This window comes from Oenanthe melanoleuca, chromosome 1 (genome assembly GCF_029582105.1).
Source record: "Oenanthe melanoleuca isolate GR-GAL-2019-014 chromosome 1, OMel1.0, whole genome shotgun sequence".
Taxonomy (NCBI): Eukaryota; Metazoa; Chordata; class Aves; order Passeriformes; family Muscicapidae; genus Oenanthe; species Oenanthe melanoleuca.
Genome location: NC_079333.1, coordinates 64,884,046 through 64,904,115, shown reverse-complemented (window position 1 = coordinate 64,904,115; position 20,070 = coordinate 64,884,046). Strand labels below are relative to the sequence as shown.

General features: G+C 37.6%; 1 protein-coding gene across 7 annotated transcripts in view; it reads right to left on the bottom strand.

Moving 5' to 3' along the window:
* Positions 1–237: 237 nt before the first annotated feature.
* The window catches only part of LMO7 (LIM domain 7), a 127,540-nt gene continuing 107,707 nt past the window's right edge, over positions 238–20,070 (bottom strand). For all 7 annotated transcript variants that reach the window (XM_056483911.1, XM_056483902.1, XM_056483883.1 and 4 more), the window contains 13 exons: positions 19,533–19,589; positions 17,384–17,409; positions 16,985–17,089; positions 15,125–15,217; positions 13,297–13,829; positions 11,577–11,642; positions 11,184–11,249; positions 9,465–9,517; positions 7,728–7,947; positions 6,547–6,819; positions 5,098–5,206; positions 3,275–3,377; positions 238–981 (listed from right to left, as the gene is read on the bottom strand). In XM_056483911.1, coding sequence (XP_056339886.1) covers positions 959–981; positions 3,275–3,377; positions 5,098–5,206; positions 6,547–6,819; positions 7,728–7,947; positions 9,465–9,517; positions 11,184–11,249; positions 11,577–11,642; positions 13,297–13,829; positions 15,125–15,217; positions 16,985–17,089; positions 17,384–17,409; positions 19,533–19,589 — 1,727 coding nt within the window. In that variant the 3' untranslated portion in view covers positions 238–958. The remainder of the gene's footprint in view (positions 982–3,274; positions 3,378–5,097; positions 5,207–6,546; positions 6,820–7,727; positions 7,948–9,464; positions 9,518–11,183; positions 11,250–11,576; positions 11,643–13,296; positions 13,830–15,124; positions 15,218–16,984; positions 17,090–17,383; positions 17,410–19,532; positions 19,590–20,070) is intronic.

Genomic DNA, 20,070 nt, shown 5'->3' with positions numbered 1-20,070 from the left:
ATCACTGGTACTGAATGCTCAAGGGAAATAGCATGAGGAGCTTGATGAAAAAATCACAGAGTCTGATATTGACTACAAAGGAAAAGAGAAAAGGAAGAACCGTTGTTCTTGCATATATTTAGGCAAACAATTTAATCCTGTCAGAACAAATATTTTTCCCAAGATGAAAATCAAACAATTTCATATTTCCACACTTTATCTTAGACATGTTTAGCTGAACAAAAAGGACAAAAACTCCTAATAAATGCAACATCAGATTTTTTATTTACAAATATATGGTAATTCAACAACCATTCTCCACTCAGTTTGCAGAGGAAAGAGTGATAGTTACACTTCCAAATGGGAAAAGAAAACTCTCTCTCTTAAATGGATTCCACAGAATATTATGCCAACACCACTGAGCAAACAGATTATTCTTTGTATTTAGGTTTCAAAAAAGCACATAATTTTAGAAACCAGAATATGGAAAGCAAACACATTTGTGTGCATTTAAATGCAGCTTCATATTAACCTAGAGAACTCACTTTCAGTATATGTCAAAAATAAAGACAGCAATTGCAAATATATATTTATATTAGCTATTTCTCTAATGCTCATTTCATGAGCTTAGAAACAAAATACCCTCTTCATATACCACTGGAAAGTCAACTAGTTGATTATAAGCCTCAAAAATATTTTGAAGTTATTACTGAAAATATACTTATTCTCTCTTGTGCTCTCAGTACTTGAAGCTGAAAATGTGAAAGCATTTTTCCCAGCTATTTCCTTCCTGCAATTACTTTCTTATAAATAAAAATAGTTATATGAGGAATACAAGGTATTGCTATGAAGACTAGATAGGCAAGAGTTACTCTTAGAAAAAAACACACATACACACAATATATATATTTATAGATCTACATCAGCAGCAATCACCTCTTCTTGTATCTGCAACAGTGGTTTCATATCTTCATTTGCTTCACATGGAGGTTGGTTGTCCAGCTGTTAGGGAGAGACAAAAGAAACTGTAAGTGAAGTCTAGTTACTGAAGAATTTTTGTGACAACAATTAGCATTTTAAAGTTAATATAGTAATTTAAGAGTCAAAAAGCATTTTAAAATTTCAAATACTTATTGAAAATGGCAACATACTAAGGTATACATTCTGAATCGAGCAATCCAAATTTAATGAACAATACAGATTTGAGCTGAATCCAATTATAGCACTGCAAGTATTTCAGACCAAGTCATATTCCACAGAACATGCACCTTACCAAAATCTTAAGAGTTATTTTTAATATTAGCACAGAGTGATAGTTTTTCTAAATTTACCCTTCAATAACGAAATTAAAATTTGCTAAATAACTGTAACAATGTAAACAACTTTTTTTGTCCTCTCTGCATATCTTTGTAAGTATCTGCCAATACAGAGGTGTTTCACTAGAATGTTCCAAGTTTAAACCACAGAATTAACACAAAAATGTGCAAAATTGTCACATAAAATTACATAAAATTCCAAAGTGAATATTAATGACCCTACAGTTTATCAAACCTTTTAGCCAACATGTTCACATTCCAAAATAACAAATAATTAGCCAGGTTGATGTCAAATGCCAACTGAAAAAATAGTAATCCGCATCACAGGCCTGTGCTGTGCTGCCAATGCATTTTCACTGCAGTAACTGCATAGCTGGTTTTTGTGTTATTCAAATAGCTGATTTCAATTACTAGTCACTAATTTGAATACTTTGTTCTGTACCTACAAGTTCTTACAACTCCTGATTTTACTTGTATCTCATACAATTATGTTTTGAGGTGCCCACTGGCCCAAGTAGATGCAGTCTGAAGGGAAGGGAATAGAAACGTTTCCTCACAGATCAGCTCTGCTTCTGAAAGGCACTGCTGTGACTTTATGGGCTGTAACGTCAAAGAGAGACTAAATAGCAATTCATCCACAATAAAATTACTTATTCAACTCATCCAGCAATATTTCCCCCCAACAGAAAAGAAAGAGACAAAAATAACATGAGCAAGCTCCAGAGTGAACCTCTCACACATTTGGGTGGTTCAAATAGGAACACAGTCACATCAGTGTAGTCTTGTCATCAACAAGGAGACACATTCTCCAAACACTAACTTAGACATGGTATGACCCAGTGCCCTGGATCAGGTCCAGATGGGAGTGATTCTCTTCCTCCTTCCACTGATCACAGTGGCATCCTTGCATGTAACATCAGCCTCTGTGAACGTGCTATTACCCTCACGAGGTGCTGCACTTTCTGGTTTTTCATTTCTGTGACTTCTCTTCATGGAAGTCAAAAACAGCCTGCAAACAGCAACAGCATCAGATGCAGAGCTTCTCTTTTCCTGAGCTAGGTTTCACAGCCAGCAGCTGCCCAGTTCCTGCTCAAACAGTGTAGCATGAATATCCTGTTCCCTTCACTGCCTTCCAATCCACCATGAGAAAAATGTGCCAGGCTCATAAAGAAACATGGAAATTTTTCCCAGGAAGTAATTCAGAAATTATTTCCCTGATTTTTAACATCCTATAGGAATTCCACATTTGCTACATAAAAAAGGAGTATAAAACTCCTGACAAAATTATCAAAATTAGGAGGTTGTTTACCATCATTTATGACAGCAGAAAAAAAGACCTAAATACCACTGTACAAAGCCTTAACATCATGCTCCAGCAAATCAGAATTCTGCAAACCATAAGAAGGAAAAAAATTATACTGCACCTTTTAATTAAGATCTGTAAGTAAATCAATTCCTCCTGAACTTGTACCTAAATGAATAACCAATTACAGACCTATAATTCCAATAATAATAGCATCGCAAAAAGAAACCAGCATTTGTGCCATCTGCACAAGATAAACTAATTGCCTTCCAGGTATGTATTAGGACAGAATTAAATACATATTTCAGCTTGCTTTTTAAGGAAATGTAGACACTTTTTCAAAAAGGCTTCTCTGTTATCAAGACAAGCCTGTTTAGCACCTGACAGCTCCTTGACACCACTTTCTCAGATCTGTGAAGGAAGGAGGATGACTATACCATGTTGTCTGCTTGAAACAGCATAGTAACAAGTTGGTAAAATCAGCTACCAGCGAGTAAGAAATTAGGAATGACTACCCTACAAAAGACAGAAACTGGCAATCAAACCTTGCTGAGCCTATTCACTAACTTAAAGCTAAACATGAAAGCTATCAAGTGGCTCAGCTGTGCAAACACTTGAGGTTGTACAGCACAGAGAAGAACTACAATCATGCACACTTGCAGTTGGATTGCCTTACTTTTAAATCTGATATAGCAGTCGTTGCAGAAGAGTTGGTTGTTTCGGATCCTGACTTCAGCTCCAGAGCGGGATCCACCAAGGTCGCATCCACAGGCAACACACTGTATCACACAAGAATAATTAGCAACTCCTTCCAAAACACTAAGAAACAAAAATGCTGTTCAAAAGCAGCTCAGATTAAGCTCAACAAAGCCTGAACCATAACCCCACAATCACTAGAAGCAAATGTACAACGATTAGTAGATCAAAATGCAACCAACTCTGAGGAAGTATTTTAAGGCGACGACTGGACAATGAATAGCAGAGATACACCAAGTAAGCAAACATAAAGCAGATGGTTTTTAGAGATTAGTTCATTAAATCAGATTTGAACTTTGGTTTCTCTGAAAACTAAAACTGGTTTGGCACAAAAAAAAATTTGTTCTCTAGATGGCAACAGGAATTTTGGCACAGAACACCTGGGTGTACTACTTGCAGATTTCCATGTGGCACTACATGCTGCTGGTGTCCTCAGTCCCTTGGCACTTGAAGCAGCAAATACTCAGGCACTCCCAATTTCCTGAGTTTGCATCATCGAAACAAGTTCTGGTTTGAAGAGATGGGGCTGGCTTAATTGTTCTTGCATAAACACATAAGGGGCTTGACCGCTGCCATGCTAACATTCAACTATTTAGCTAAGGTGCCTAAACAAGTACTTGTGAATATCGACCACATCTGGAAGGAATGTAATCCAAAACATAATACTCCCCTTACTGAATTTACAAAGGACAGATAGTTTCCTTGCTTAACTGAGTAATGAATCTTTTGGATGGCAGTCTGTTCAAGAGCTCATAAATTTTCAGAAATTTGAAAAACAGGAACTTGAAATTTTCTTATGTAGGTTGTGAGCTACAGGTGGATTGTCTCACACAGAATATGTCCTGCAGAAAAGGGAATGGCAACTGATCACTGGGTTAGTCCTGTCCCTCCTGCTCAGGTAGGCAGGACCAGGAAGAGCCTGGAGTCAGTCCCTAGTAGTACACCGGGTGATGCACTTTAGCTGGGCACAGTAGACAAGTGTTCTGAACTAGACCCACAAACCTCTTTCTTGAAGTCAGTGAAAATATAGAGTCCAACAGCACTCCCAAGTCATAGCCTAATTCCAGTCCATTCTAGTCTGAGGGCAGGGGAACAGGACTGCTTTGCTATCTTTTGCAGGCAAACATTTATTCTTTGAGCTCTGCAAATGCTGCAAGCTGATGGGAAATCATGTAAGTAGGTTTAGGTCTCAGAGCTGGGCATGAGTTAGTACACCTAGTTTGTGACTAGGGTTTCTATCACTAAAGACACGTTCTGGTTTTGTTCTGGGTTTTAGCCTGCACATTGAACTCTTCCAACATGCCCTTACTTGGAAAACACCACATGAACATTGTCTGCTAAGGTTAGCTTAGAAAGGTTGGGTCATCTTAAATGATTCAATTGACAGGGTCCAGGCTGAGATCTTTTTTTTTTAGAGAAGCTGCTTCTCTGGGAGAAGTGGTTCAGCATTTTCTGATATTTTGCCATCTATTAGAAGAAGGAAATCTTTGATCTCACAGGCAATGTGCTCTTCTTACTTATCAAAGTCCTACTTGTTAGTTCTGGCATTTAAGAAAGACTTCTAGAGCCGAGTGACAAATGTCTGTAAATGGGACTGCCTCATGGAAATATGCACGCACCACGCTGTCAAGAGTAGAAGGCAAAGCAGGTGATTAGTAAGAACCCCTGTGAGCATAACACTGAGTAGCCATGCGTTCTCCTGATTAGTTCCTGTTCCTTCATGATGTGACTCCCAGCTCTCACCTTAAAGCAATGTAAATGATAACAAAGACCAAGAGACTCAATGATCATGGCTGCTCCTTTGCCCAGAATGTTATTACAGTATGAACAGATTTTCTTCCCACTGACTGACCTAAATATAGAATGAAAAACCTTAAAACCAGCTTGAAAATGTTTAAAAGACGAAAAAGAGTTATCAAATACTTTTTGAGATTAAAAATAAAAAACACATGGGTAAAAACTGGATTATTAGGCTGCCTGGGGGAAGTAAACTGGAAATTAATATTATTTAGAGTAGATCTAAAAGCCACAGAAAGCTGAAGTGTTATAATTTAGATCAAATTTACATAGGAACGAGTTAAGAAATTCTGTCACATTCTTGGCACATATTTCATTGTATAAAATACCTTCTACAAATAAAAAGTTTACTGTTAAGTTTGGAGGGTAAGAACACATGTTTTGTGCTCCTGCCTTCTTAGTTGTGGGGAACTATCCAGAAGGCTAAGTTTTAGCAAGCACCCCTTCCGGTCCCACCATCTGTACCTTGTTAGATAAAAGAAGGCTAGTCCTGGACATAAAATATTATGTTAATTCTTTGAACATAAGCCATACAGAGGTCAGTTTCCATAGATCTACCAAGGTGTTAGCAAACGGAAGTGAGAACAAGCTAAGCAAATATGGTTAAAAGGTAATTTTCTTACATCATAAAGAATGCAAACGACTAGCTTAAAAAAAATATATGGGGTCAATTTATCACTAAGTGCCCTAAGAGTGTAAGAGCCAGTGAAATAGTGTTCAGAGTTGTTATATATAACACATGTAATTGTGTGTGGGATGATTCTCTGGAGTACTACCCCAAGTTATTTTTAAAATGTTTCAAGTACATAAAACAGCAGAGTTATCTACCCTACCACAGCTGAATTCCATTTTTGTTTCAAAATATGTTGCAATTCTTGATTTCTCCTCCTAGATTAAAATCAACATCCTACTCTGTAATTCTCCAGGGTCATGGGTTATGAACATTCCTGAGTGCTCCTCAAGATGATATTGACCACATGCCAGGAAGTGAGGAGGAGAGACCAAGATGAGGGTCATAAAGCGTGGGTTTCAGGAATCTTTTGTTAAAACAAACCAAGGAAAATAAATGTCAGAAATGCCATCTGGAACAGGCTTTTGCTAATCATTTTGGTAAGCAACACACAGCTCGGAGACTGCAGACTGATTATCCAAGTTCTTTTGTTTTTTTAACCAATGTCAAGCAGTGATGACAAACCTGGGGAATTTTCTGAGTGACAGGAGTAGGGAGGTAGTACCAGCCTGTACTCCCACTTGTCCCCTCCAGCTAGAAAACTCCAGATACTTGTTAATCAGTGTTATGGGCAGAATACTGCTGTAAGCCCAGCATATACACAAAGTCTGCTTTTTAGCGCTGTCCAACATTTTTACCTTGCTGGAAAAAGGGCACCCACTCACCTGCTGCGTGTCTGGGACCCTGGCTGGGATGCAGAGAGAGGAGACTGAGCCCGGGGAGCTGTCTGGGGTGTGGAGGGGGCTCTGGCAGAGGTGGCCCCAGGAGGTGCTTTGCTGGAGGAAGGAGTACACATGTAAGCTCGGTTGGAAGTGGACACTGGGCGACTAAAATCCTGACTAGAAGATAGAGATGAAGAGGATGCAGAGTGGTTCAGCCATGAGTGGTGCCTCCATGACCTCATTCCTGAAGAATCAAGGTTGTCCAGAGACTCCCCTCTGTAACAGAGATACAAGCACCTCAAATGTAAATGGCAGCACAGATGGAGCAACAGAGCTATATGTGGATTTTTTTTAAGAGAAAGCCATTATCCTTGCATCTTTAGAATTTCCTAGGATGAATATGTTTGTTTGATCACTATGAGCAATATTCTTCATGTACCGATTTAAAATGTATGAGTAGCAAATTATCCTTTGTGTCCAGCCATAGTTCACATGGGAAAAAACAGGTGAGGCAAAAGAGGTGGCACTTAACAACTTAATAAAACCAAAACACTTCACTGCAGTCTTATCAGGGTGAATTATATCAAAATCCACAGTACAGCAGCAGACCTCAGATAACAGCTTTGTTTATGTTTTCTCCAAGGGATACCAGATCAAAAATAACAGTCCACCCAGACTGGATAGCATCATCCAGGTACAAGGTGTTGGCCCAATAACCAAACACTCTCCTGACTGATAATTCGGCTATTTCCTAAGTGACAAATCCAACATTCATATGTTAAATAAAGCAAAAATAAACTATCCAAACTTTATGGCATATTTCTGTGTTGAAAAAGGCATACTTCTAAGCCACAATAATTCATTTCCAAAACAGGTTGCCATGCTGAAATTCTTAAACACCTCTGTCAATGACAAGAGACTATTGATTTCCTTGCTGCTATACCAACCAAGAAATAAGCAGCTGAGTTATTTACAGGTCGCATCCAAACTTACTTGCAAAAAAACCCCATTCAGTCCCAGCTGTAATACAGCTACTTTCTTCTATCTGTGCTGCTATGCTGTCTACCTTATGGCACTTCACAGACTATTTGTTTCTATGCTCTATGTAATGCAAGCTAAAGTTCAGAATAACCAAAGAAAAATGTCTGATGAGAGACAGAGTCAATTTTTAATGTGATTCCCACCTCCTCATACTACTGCTGTACAGACTGACGGGCTCCTTATGTATACTGGCACTGCGCTGCCTAATCCAGCTGCTGTCCGTGTGTAGAGATGTTTTCTTTCTCATTTCCTGAAGGATTTGCTGTCTCTCCAACTCTGCTGCAGACAGGTTTTGCTCCTTCTGAGACTTCTTCTGGGACTCACCCATGTTCCAGGACCTCTCTGAATACTTGCTCTGGGTACCTGTGCAGATAACATGTGCAAAAATCAGCTAGGCACCTCAAGGCACAAAAATCGCGCTGTCAGCACTCTGGCTATACTTACAGGAGCTATTGTTCATCGCTCCTTTCACAACTTATTACAGTTCCCTTTTACAGCTGGGTAAATCTTGTCATTACTATAATTTTTTGTTTGTATTTCCATTAATGCAGCCTTTTACATAATGCTTAATTTAAATGCATTTTCTTTCACTTCCTAATGTGTATGCATAGACATTTGTGTGTACATGTGTCTCTTTTTAAAAGAGTATCACCTTTTAGTGCCATAATTTGGACTCTTCCTCCAATACAAACTGAACTGTGTGTAAAATACTTAGTTAAATAATAGGATACATCCTTTCTCTTAAAGAGTTCATACTCTTTTCTTCTGTAAGTTGTCTCTGTTTACAAGAATTTCTTTCTTTCTTCAATGCACTAAACACACTGCTTTATATAGATATATAGGGGAGAGGAAAATCTTTCAGTTATTTGGATTATGTGTTAACTACTGAGTTGAAATGAAGTTATGGTATAGATGGTCTTTGAAAATTTGAAAGGGGAAACAAATAAGTAATCTTTCTCCAATAGGTGTTGACATGCCAGAAGGCAACAATAGACCAGTACCTATTCTTCGTAGTAAAAATAATTAAGAAAATTATTCAGTAATAAGTTATTCAATTGAAATGCCAATCCTTTTAAATGCTCCTCTGACTATAGATTTGCTCTTGGATTTATTGGTATAGATTATCATTATAAAATACTGTTGAAGTTTACTTTCTCTTAGTTTCAATGACAGTGCTTAAATGTATGAAAGCAACAGTTTTAATCTGCAATATATCACCCAATATATCTGATTTTCTTTGATTACTTATGATTACTTTTTTTAGTGGTGTTTTAGACACAAAAGTAGCTTGCAGGCATTTTTGACTGTGACATATTTATGAAATTGGTTTGTTTGTTCTGCACATAGTTTCTCTAACATAACAAAGTCATATAACTAAATTGGAGTCCAGGACACAAGCCATTGTGATATATGGAGAGCTGATTTCTTGCTCTGTTATTCCTACACTAACTGAAATTAAGAAGACAAAAAGTTCTATTAAATACATTCATCACCTTGGTATGTGCAAATTTCTGCTTGTTGAGAGAGTAAATGTATCAAAACTATATATATCTTCAAATATATAACTGCATTATTTATTTAATCTCATGTAAAAATCAGTCATTAAAATTTAGGTATCTAAGAGCCATTTCTAATCACTGTCTTCAAGAAGATAGTTAATCATATTTGTCCTCAGCTTTTGCATGATTTCCCTCCTGCTGTTGAAAGTTCATTAAATTGGGGCATAGTGTGAATTTACAAAGCAGCCATCAAAAAGCACTCAAAAAATTAATTTTCTTAGGATGACTATATGTACAACTTTTTTTTTCCTCTTATTTTACTCTCCTCCCTCCCTACCTGCCCAAAAAAATTAAATATAATGGAAATTATACATTACTTACCATTTCTAATTCTGTTGAATTCATTCAGTTCTGTAGTTGACTTTGACTTACTCCTAAGAACACAAAAATAATTATTTCTCTGTCTTAATTACAAGATCTCATTACAGACAAAGCTCTTATCATTGCAGATGATAGAACCAGTCCTCTTTTTTTTCCCAATCCCTCCCATCAACAACTTATGCTGTGCTTAAAACAAGACGTAAGAAATAACTGAAGATCAAGAGGATACTAAGACAAAAATATCTCAATATTTAGAAGTCAACACATAATCACCAATTAAAAGTTTAAATTTTGTACTCAAAGTTACAGTGCTTCAGGTATAAGGAACTGATCACTGTACTTGTTTCAACACAAACAGGTAAAAAAACCAAGTCCCTTCCTGTGGAAGCTTTGTGGAGACTACAGTCAGACAAAGCAGTGAGAACTTTCAGAGCAGATTCACAATTGATTTGGTTTCATGAGAAAGTTAAATCATACTTCAGCACTGTAACTAGAGTGTAAGGAAAACACCTCCTCAAACCCTTTAGGCAGATTGTTTTTTGAAAAATGTATTGCTCACTGATTATACCTAGCAGCATAATATTTTAATGAGTTTTAGCCAAGAAATGGCACTCAACAAATATTAGATACAGGAAGACAAATGGCAAAAATTGATTTTCTGACAGTACAGAGCAGGAGCTCCAGCAACACCTCTGTGCTGTATTATTAGTCTCAAGTAGTGCAGCCAATTTTTAGTTTAAAACAGCCCACAAAAAAAGGATTTTAAAAGAAATCCTTTGCTTAGTCCTAACTCAAAGCTGCTAAATGAATATGTTTACACATATAGCATTGGCCGCACAGCCGTGTTTTGAAGGAGTCTTGTCCTTTATCTGAAGACAAATGAAGCATAAACTACATCATATCTTGCTTCCTTAAAGTTCTTACTCTCTGTCCTATGGTGTGGACCTATTTTATTATCTATTTAAGAAGATGCAACAGTTCCACAGCTGCCTCTAGTGAAGAAAAAAGCAGTGTCCTCCTCACACATATATTCAAGACATAACTATTTAGCACATGCTCCTTCTGCAGTTAGATCTTCCATTAGTTACACATCCATTAATTGTACCTTGGAATTTTTGGAGTTCCTCTTTATGAAAGAGAGGTATGCTCACTTCAACTATGAGAAGTGATTAAATACACAGCAGAAGTCATCTTTCAGAACTACTGTGAGATGTGATGCAAAACAAAGGCTTGATTTATAAAGCAAGAGATTGTAACTTAAAAACAACTTGTGTAAATTACAAGAGCAACGTGCACTATCTCTCTGATAAATATGCTGCTGCCTCTTACTTCCCTTCTTGTTTACTCTCTCAAGTTGCTCAACCCTAATTGGGATGACTGCACCTTAGTTTGTACAGTGCACTATGACACAACCACAAGATATCTGAAATTATTTTCCAGTCAGGTATGTTTAGTACCACCCACATATTTACCTCCTCACAGTTTTGTTTCTCTCTGTAGAATCCCATTGACTAACTGCTGCTTACAACACAGCATTAATTTGACAAAAGTTTGGTCTCTTGTTTTTTCCATATGAAAACATGCCTTAAAAACTGCAAAACACAGCAGCAATCCAGCATATACACTTAGCTGCATGGCCAAGGTTTATCAGAATTTTAAGTTTTCTAACAAAGAAATGGTGATGTTACAGTTGGTGTTGAGATTCAATATCAGACATACCTGTCACCAAATGACTGACCAGGTTGCTCCTCAATGGTTTTAGAAACTTCATAACGCTCATAATGCCTGTTGGGAAAAAAAAAGAAACATTATGCTCATATACAGAAAAAGACATACATAAACATAAACAGTTTCTAAGGGAAATATTCAAAATAGATCCTTAAGGTAAAAAATCCCAGTTTGAATTAAATCCCCTAAGCAGGTAAAATTCTAAGTATTCTTAATTTAATAGACAGAAATACAACTGATAAAAGACGGCAGAAAAAGAAAAGCTCTCAGAAAAACTGCCCAAAATTATAACTTTGTGAAGTGATAAGGAATCCAAACATAAGCATGCCGGAATGGCTATTGCTAAAGATGTTTCAACTATATATTGATTCAATTTCTTATTACCTGTCAATGACAGGATGGCCAGCTCGATCCTCTATTGTTTTAGATACTTCATAGCGCTCGTAATGTCTAGAACCAAAATAAAGATAAAATACATATTAAAAAAAATTCTAGAAATTCAGCAAACAGTATCCCCAGAGAAAACTGAGAAAGTTCAGATGTGTTAAAAGAATCCCAAAGACTGAGGTGCTGCAAAAATTACAAGCATCAGCACACAACAATAATTATCTCATTAATTTCAAATCCAGGAGGAAAATTTTGTTGAACCACTGCAATTCTCTAAAAATTACATTTTTATTCTAGACGAGTGTACAGGTGCAGTTTATAAACTCACAAAGTTCCACATAGAACACCATTCAGCTGCCTGTCCCCTCCCTCAGTGCACTTTGCAGCAAGTATAATGCCTTTGTAGGTGTTTGTATAACATTTCAGATTTCAAGTCTTATCTTTGGATATCATCTTACAGCAAATATTTAACACCAGATATTTTAAAGGCCAGTTTCACTCAACTTGCTCCTTTACTATGAAGCAAAACCACACATGTTTAGCAAAACACATCCTTTGGCAGCAATCTCAGAAGCAATGAAATCCCCATGGACTAAAAAATGTATCAGGGATTTAGATATGCAGATATTACAGCAGCTTAATAAGTTACTGCACAAAGTCTGATTTTCTTGCAACTGGAACAAGCTAAAATTGTAAAGTTACCCAGGTTCTGCTGCCAGGAAGAACCTGTTAAGCCATTTTGTAGCATTGTGTCTCTGCTTTGCTCAGCAGGCGTATCAAGCAGCAGCCATTTAGATTAAACTGAAGTAACTCTGGGTCTTACAACCTCCTCTGCAAATATATGCACTTTTAAAAATCATATTACTTTCTCCTAAGGCTTAGCTTGATACTATGTGTTCTCGTCAGCCATCTCTTATTAATGACATGAGAAAATGTGAAAAAACTCAAGAGAAATCACAAGTCATACACAAGGCAGTAAGTTAAATGCAGACAAAATATGGAAAAGTTACTGGTTTAATCAGTTTCAGACAGATTAACCTCCTGTAGCAGTAGTCTGAAAACTACTGGGCAAGAACATAAACTTGAGAACTAACAGGCGGGGATTTATTTGTTTATTTACTTTTTAAATTAAGCTGCTGAAGAAGGTAATAGGAAAAAATATATCCGCAGCAGATATTTCTAAAAGGCAATGATATGTAAGCCAGTAATGGTTCGATTATATTCCATGATATCTCTCATTGACAAATTAACCCAGTAGTTAAATTGCAATTAAGCTTTATTGTTACAATGTTTAATTAAAATGGGAAAGATATCTGAAAAATCAAGCACGTTTTTTGGAAAAGTGTTAACTTGGTATTTCTTCTGGAAGCCCTGTATGTTGAGTCACGTGTTCTCAAAATTTACAGGCTTGTGTACAATTCTTACAAAATTTTCTCATTAAGTCCTTCAGATTGCATTTTCTTTGGCTGTAATTACTGTATTTACACATCCCATTAAAAAAGAAAAAAAAGCTGAAGTAGGGTAGTAGCTGAAGTTGTGTTACACCTGATCCTGCTGCCTTTGGAAAGGAAGCCTATCGTATGGTATTTTGCACCTTCTGATTGCAGCATGACTCTTACATGAACATCCTTACATGTCCAGGACAGACACAGCCCTATTAGAAACGGATTTGAGTCTGCAGAAGGAAGAGACAGTACATCCTAGCACAAGGGCACACCTTTGGTACTGAGGCACCTCCACCGAAGCCTCCCTGTGCCTTTCCTGCCGCCTCTGCTCCTCCATCTCAGCCTGATGCCTCTGCTCCTCCATCTGGGCCTGCCTCCTCTGCTCCTCCATCTGGGCCTGATGCCTCTGCTCCTCCATCTGGGCCTGCCTCCTCTGCTCCTCCATCTGGGCCTGCTGCCTCCTCTGCTCCTCCATCTGGGCCTGCTGCCTCCTCTGCTCCTCCATCTGGGCCTGCCTCCTCTGCTCCTCAGCGTACTGCTGCTCCCGCTCCTTCCGCTGCCGCTCCAGCTCCCGCAGCTCCCGCTGCTCTCGCTCCAAACGCCTGGCTGCCTCTTCCTGCATCCTCCGTTCCTCCTGAAGCCTCCTCCTCTCTTCCTCCTCCTGCAGCAAGCTCCCTGCCAGCTCGTTTTCTCCATCTCGTTCCGGCTCCTCAGGAGCATTTGGCTCAGGGCTTGCTCTCCAGCTGGACACAGGTGGAGCCTGAGAAGTGATGGATGTTGTATTTAGAGTAAGAACGGTCTGCTCCTATAGCAAAGAAAAAGAAAAAGTTTTTAGGAAAGGCACCTGTTTTTTAAATAGATTGCTCATTCAGAAAAGGTAATTTATTCTATATGGTAAGAATGTATAAAAATCATCCCCAGCACTTCCAGTGCAAGACACAGGAGACAGTTTGGTTTCACATTCTCCTAACTCATGGCCACAACTATGTGAAACATTCTGCTTTCCAAAGTATCACTTACTTGTCAAGCCATCCCTTCCCCACTTAAATACCCAGGGAAAACAAACCCTTCCATGATACTCAGCATTTCTCCCTACTGCTTTGACTTGGAAACCTGAGACCTACTTAAGAGTGTATACACAAAGATACACACTGCAATCCATATCAGACCAATGAATTTCACATGAATCCTCATGTGGAAGCATCTCCCACTCTCTTCCATTCTCCTACCATTTCAAAGTCAAGCCTCAGACCTATCACTCCATGACTCTTCTCTCAAAAATGAGAAAAGGCTTTTCAGTGGTCAAAAGATATTTTAGTTGCAGGGAAAAAAATAATGTTTATGGGTCCATTAAAACCTCTAATGACAAAAATTACAAAATGGTTTACATTCTTGTACAACAAAGTCTTCTAACAGCTCAAAAAGCTTTCTTACTAAAGTTCTAAGTCTTAAATTATGGTCTACTTATTCAGGACTGTGTAAACACAACTGATCTAACTTGGATGCCTGATGCAGCACTTACTTAGCAGTAAAGATGAGATACCTCAGACAGTTCTCATACTCAGGAAAAAACTTGCTCATCTTCCCATAAACAATAGCCACAGAAGTCAGCATCTACAGAAGCTCCACACATTCAGTATTTTAAAATACATAACTGTAAATCTAAAGTTGATTTGGTATGTAAATTTATCAGATGAACTGTCTGCTAGTAACAAGCCAGACACTTACAAACATGATTCCTGATAAAGTATTGAAGCAGAATTCCAATAAGTGGCATCAGGTGGTAAATAAACAGCAAAAGTGACCATTTATGATCACAATAATTATTAAATGCTGTGACTTCTTGCCAACATATTTTTCATGTTAGTTACCTAACCATAAGGAAGAGGCACAAATTCAACATATCTCAATACATCCCACCTACTATTTCCATCCTATTTTTGCAATTTCTTTCTGCCAGGTCATGGACAACAATTTATTTTCCAGAATGAGAAGATAAATGACATAAAAAACCTAATTATTTGCCTGCTTGCATGCACCTAGTATAAGGGAAAAAAAAACCCCATTAAACTAGTCAGCAAAGCTTTGTTCACAACCTACCTCATCAAAATACTTGGAGCTCTCTTTTTCTGCTTCTTGTTTAGCTCGTAGCCATTCTTCCCTCAGTTTCTCTTGTTCTCGTTGATATTTCTCCTGTTAGGTTGGATTTAAGTTAAACATACAAATAAGAAACATAGTATTTTTCTATTTTCATTACAATGTACATTGGAATTTAATGTACTTTTTAACAGACCAAACAGACCAGACAAAAAACATCCCTGAGCTCCACTAGAACATTAGGTCTGACACAAATGAAATCCTGGCTCAAATACAATCCAAAGGAGTTCAGTAATTGATTTTTGAGACTCCAGGCTTATTTTACACGCTAAATCTCACAAAACCCAAACTCATAGTCCCTGCCCTCCTGTTTAGTTACCATTTGAACAAAAACCCCAGCTATCTAAGGTATTTCTGGAAAAACAGATTGGCTGTATTAACTTGGGATTAGGCACATTAATATGGTAAATATAAAGAGATCACTAAGTGAAATAGTGGGCAAGAACTCTCATTCTTTTGAAATGTTACCTAAAACAAAACCCAATTTCTGGACCTTGAAATTTGTCTTTTGACTAGATTTGGTATGAAATCAATATACTGTCTTAAAGCATTACTCAAAGCACATGGTAAATGTTTTGGTGGTTTTTTCAGTCATCACTTTTATCTTGGGAAAAGCAAAATATTTAAGGATGACAAAAGTATTCCTTCTAAGATACTGGAAATAGGAAATGACTGCCTTTGCTTCCTTTTTTTGTTATTTGAAAATTCATTTCTAGGATCATGGGAAAGAGAATGATCATCATTACTCTGGTCAAATTTATCACTTCAGGACTAAAAAACAAGAAACAAAGAAAAATGATGGCAGATGGCTGAGCTCTCAAGAAAGGGGAGACAAGGTTTACACTCTTTAAAGCAATCTCTTCAGGTATCAAATGGACCATCCAAACCATAACAGAGTCCATAGGTAAGTTTAGGCAGGTACAGCTGCTGCCCTGCAGAGTTTGCAAGCTACGAGGAACAACAAAAGATTAAACATTCAAAAAGCAAGAGAGATTCTGTGCTTGTACTTTGACATCACAGCTTGCTGCTGAATACAGCCAAAGAGGGCTCGTGCACAATAAATGATATTCACTAATGTGTCTCCTAGCCATCAGACTTCAGACAAACTTTAATTTACTTTGCACAGATGTGTCTTGCTGAACGTGGTTGAATGTGCTTACACTTCACTGAGCTGAGCTCTTTGCAGAATTTTTGTGCCATCCTAAGAGTATAAACAATGCCTATGCCCTCTGCAACACCCCCTCCAGCTCTAGCTAGTGGTTATCAAGGTGGTTTTGCATTAGCAGGTTCAGCTTTCTCACTCAGAGATCCTGGGAACCAGCTTGATTCCAACTGACTAGCTGATTGCTAAAAGACAGGATTCTAGCAGGCACCTAACCATGGTACTGGCTGCCACCTCTTCATATACGAATAGAAGGCAGTATCACTAATTGAAGGTAAAACTCAGGCTAGAGGCTAATTTCCTTAAGGGGAAAAAAATACAATTCATATTCAAAAGTGAAGACCCCTTAGCTCTTCACTTATCCTTTAAATTCTGTTGTCATTAAGAACATACCAGCCCCAGAAGACTGAGCACTTCTGGCTGTAGTGAACATACACACTGTGTGTTTGATTTTATGAAGCTCACCAAAGCATTGCCCTCATTTTTCTGTATAACTCCTACTGTGTGCAACTGTGCAGGCCAGAAAATGCAGCTGAGAGTCTCCCAGGCCATCAGGAAGAAGAACTGCAGAAGTCACGAGCTACTTTTCTTTCTTTGTTGGTACACACAACACAGCCCACCATTATGAAGATGAATGATACCTGCAACAAACGGTCCTGCTCTTTTTGCCATTTCTCCTGTCGCTTTCGCTCCTCCTCTTGATCCCAAACCCGACGACTAGGAGCACTGATGGATGGGACTGGGAGCTAATATAGCACAGAAATGAAATAACATTACCCTCTTTCCAGGTAATCAACACTCTACATTTTAAAACATATCTTTTAGAGTGAGAAATAGAAGCCATTATCAACACTAGAGCTTTATAGTGACAAGGACATAAATTAGCCTTTTCTTCAAACAGACAGAAAGCAACCATGCCTTGACAAATCTTAGCCAGTACTCTCAGGTTTGATCAAAATTTTAAAGCAGGATAAAAAGCAATGAAAAGCAGAGAGCTTCTTGAAAAGATGAGGATTTAGTAGTTCACAAATAGTACTTACATCAGGCATTGCGGGCTCTGGGCCTCCTGGGAGATTTGGAAGGCAAAAAAGAGAAATCATTAGACCCATACATAAGTACTGCAAGACTTGTGACAGGTCTGAGCTTCAGACTAATTTCTTCTTCCTTAGTAAGACATGCTTGCATTTGCCCTGCTGAACTTTCTCAATGGCAGAATTTATTAGGTGCTTTCAACTAATGAGCTCAATTGTTTCAAAGCTTTGCATGCTTACAAGTGCCATCAGCAATTGCTTGAATTAGCAGTACATCTCCCACTGTAGCAACACAAAGGCTCTTTACTATACCTCTCCTATTATTGTTGTTGTTATTATTATTATTATTATTATTATTATTATTATTATTATTATTATTATTATTATTATTATTATTATGAAACCCAATTGTTTAGCATGACTAATACCCAGAACACTGCACAAGGGTAGAGAAGCTATTCATCTACTGCCCTTGGCATGAATTAAGACCAACTGACATCCACTGGCAACTTCTCTACCACAAATCCATGTATTTCTGCTCTCCAAATTTCCTTTTTTCCTACTTCCAAAAGCACACTTGAATTCAGTGAACTTGTCACCATTCACCACAAAACTTTTGCTATTTGAGGCTATCACACTTGGCCTTAATCATCCTGAGACAAAATAATTATTAGAGAGATGTGTATTATGCTAATTTATTAAAAGTTGAGAAAATGGAGAGTAACACAAATTTAAGTATAATCATTTCTTAAGCACTGTTGCTTGACAGTGTATTACCTAGCTGTCCAAATTTCAGTTAAAAAAAAAAGCATAAAATAAAAAAATTTCAACATTATTCTGAAGTATAATCACATGAGGTGGATAAAAGGTCAAATTTAGGACACAAAAGACTCTAATGAGTCACAGGTTAACATCTGTTCTATATATACACAATTTTCTCTTCACTGTCAGATCATAGCCACAGAAAAAAATCAGAAAATCAGTTTAAACTACTGCAATTGTGCCAGGAGATATTAAAGGGAAGCATACATAGTACCTATTTTTGCTCCCCTCTTTTCTCACTCCTGTAAGCTTATGCTGGAATTTCATGTAATTGCATAGCTAAAGTGTCAAAAGTTTAACAAGCTGTACTGAACATTCACTCTAGAAATACAACCTTGTCCTCCCTCTAAAGCACAAGTGAAATACCTCAAATATTGTTATAAAAATGATAAAAAGATAAACCAAATTTCTGCCAGCCATAAAATAAAAATAAAACAACAACAACAAAACCCCAACATCAACAAATAACAAAATACCACCATATTGCAGATACAGCAGAAGTATTTAAAAGCAAACAGAACCACAAACACAGATAAATGCTGTGGCACTTCACAAATCACTTCTGACAAAAGCCAGAAACCACCACCACTAAAAGTAAAATCCTGGCCATACTCAAATCATTGGCAAAACTCAACTGAGCTTCCAGTGGGCCAGAATTTCACTCTTTCAGGCTACAGCAAAACCCTGAAGACAGCATAAGACATACAACATTAGTGGAAGTATGTGAGCTGTGACATGCAAAATGCTGAAAAGCAACCTACAAAACCAAAATTGAGTGTCTCGTTTATTGCCTTTTTAAAAAATGCTAGCATATTAAATTCAAAATTTATATTGGTCTTCTTGGGATCTTGTGACACCACCACATGGTGGAAAGCCAGAAGATGTCTTTTTACACCAATTTACACAAAAGCACAGAGCTGTAACTCAAATCCAGAGGTAAATACTTCATCAACAGCTCTGAGATCTTCTCTTAACCCCTGCTGGAATATTCACCATTATTCTTGTTTTGTAGGTAGTAGCAAACCTGAACAGAGAGTGCAACCCTTCTTATTTCTACCCAGTGGAAAAAAAAAAAAGTATGAACGACACAGAAGAGATTTAAACAGCTATAGAAATAAGAGAACACACAAAGACCCATTACCACAAAGGTAGACCCATGAATTGTAAGAATAACCTGATGACCCTGGGGAAAGAAGGGAAATTAATTATGTTGCTTCATTGTAGCTGCAGAAACAACACTGAAGAGGTAGAGCACCCAGCACCAGACTTGTTAAGGGAGAGTGTGCAGCAGGAACAATTTCATGGAAGTACATGAAATGTTAGCTCTTTGATTTACCTTGTTCAAAAAATTGTGACCGTCTTTTTAAGTTTTTCAAAGATATAGGTTCAGATGCTATTTGAAAAATACAAAAAATACAAACAAGTCAATGAGGTGCCTTTTCTTTTACTGACTATAACCACTGGATAAGAAACTTCTGTTAGATCTCCCATACACTGCAACATCACTTCAGAAAAACAAAAAGCCCCTGAAACACAAAGCAAAACCTTAGGATATTACATCATATACTAATTAGGATTTAATTTTGTCAGCAACAATGTCCAACGCAGAAGTGTCAAACTTGGACCCAGATTCTTCCTGTCTAATTTAAGCATCCTTGACTTTGGGATGCCAAAGTGGAATGAGGAGCCTAATGACCATTCAAGGTCACCAGAAAACATCTGCAGAGGTTAGGTGATATCTTGGGGAAATTCTTCTATGAATTGCCATGCGTATTCAAGCTAAAATGGAATATGAAGGATTATTTAAGGATTATTAATCCATTAGGAAATATACGTACCTGGTTTCTCTCACTGCTGCCAAGTAAGGCTATGAC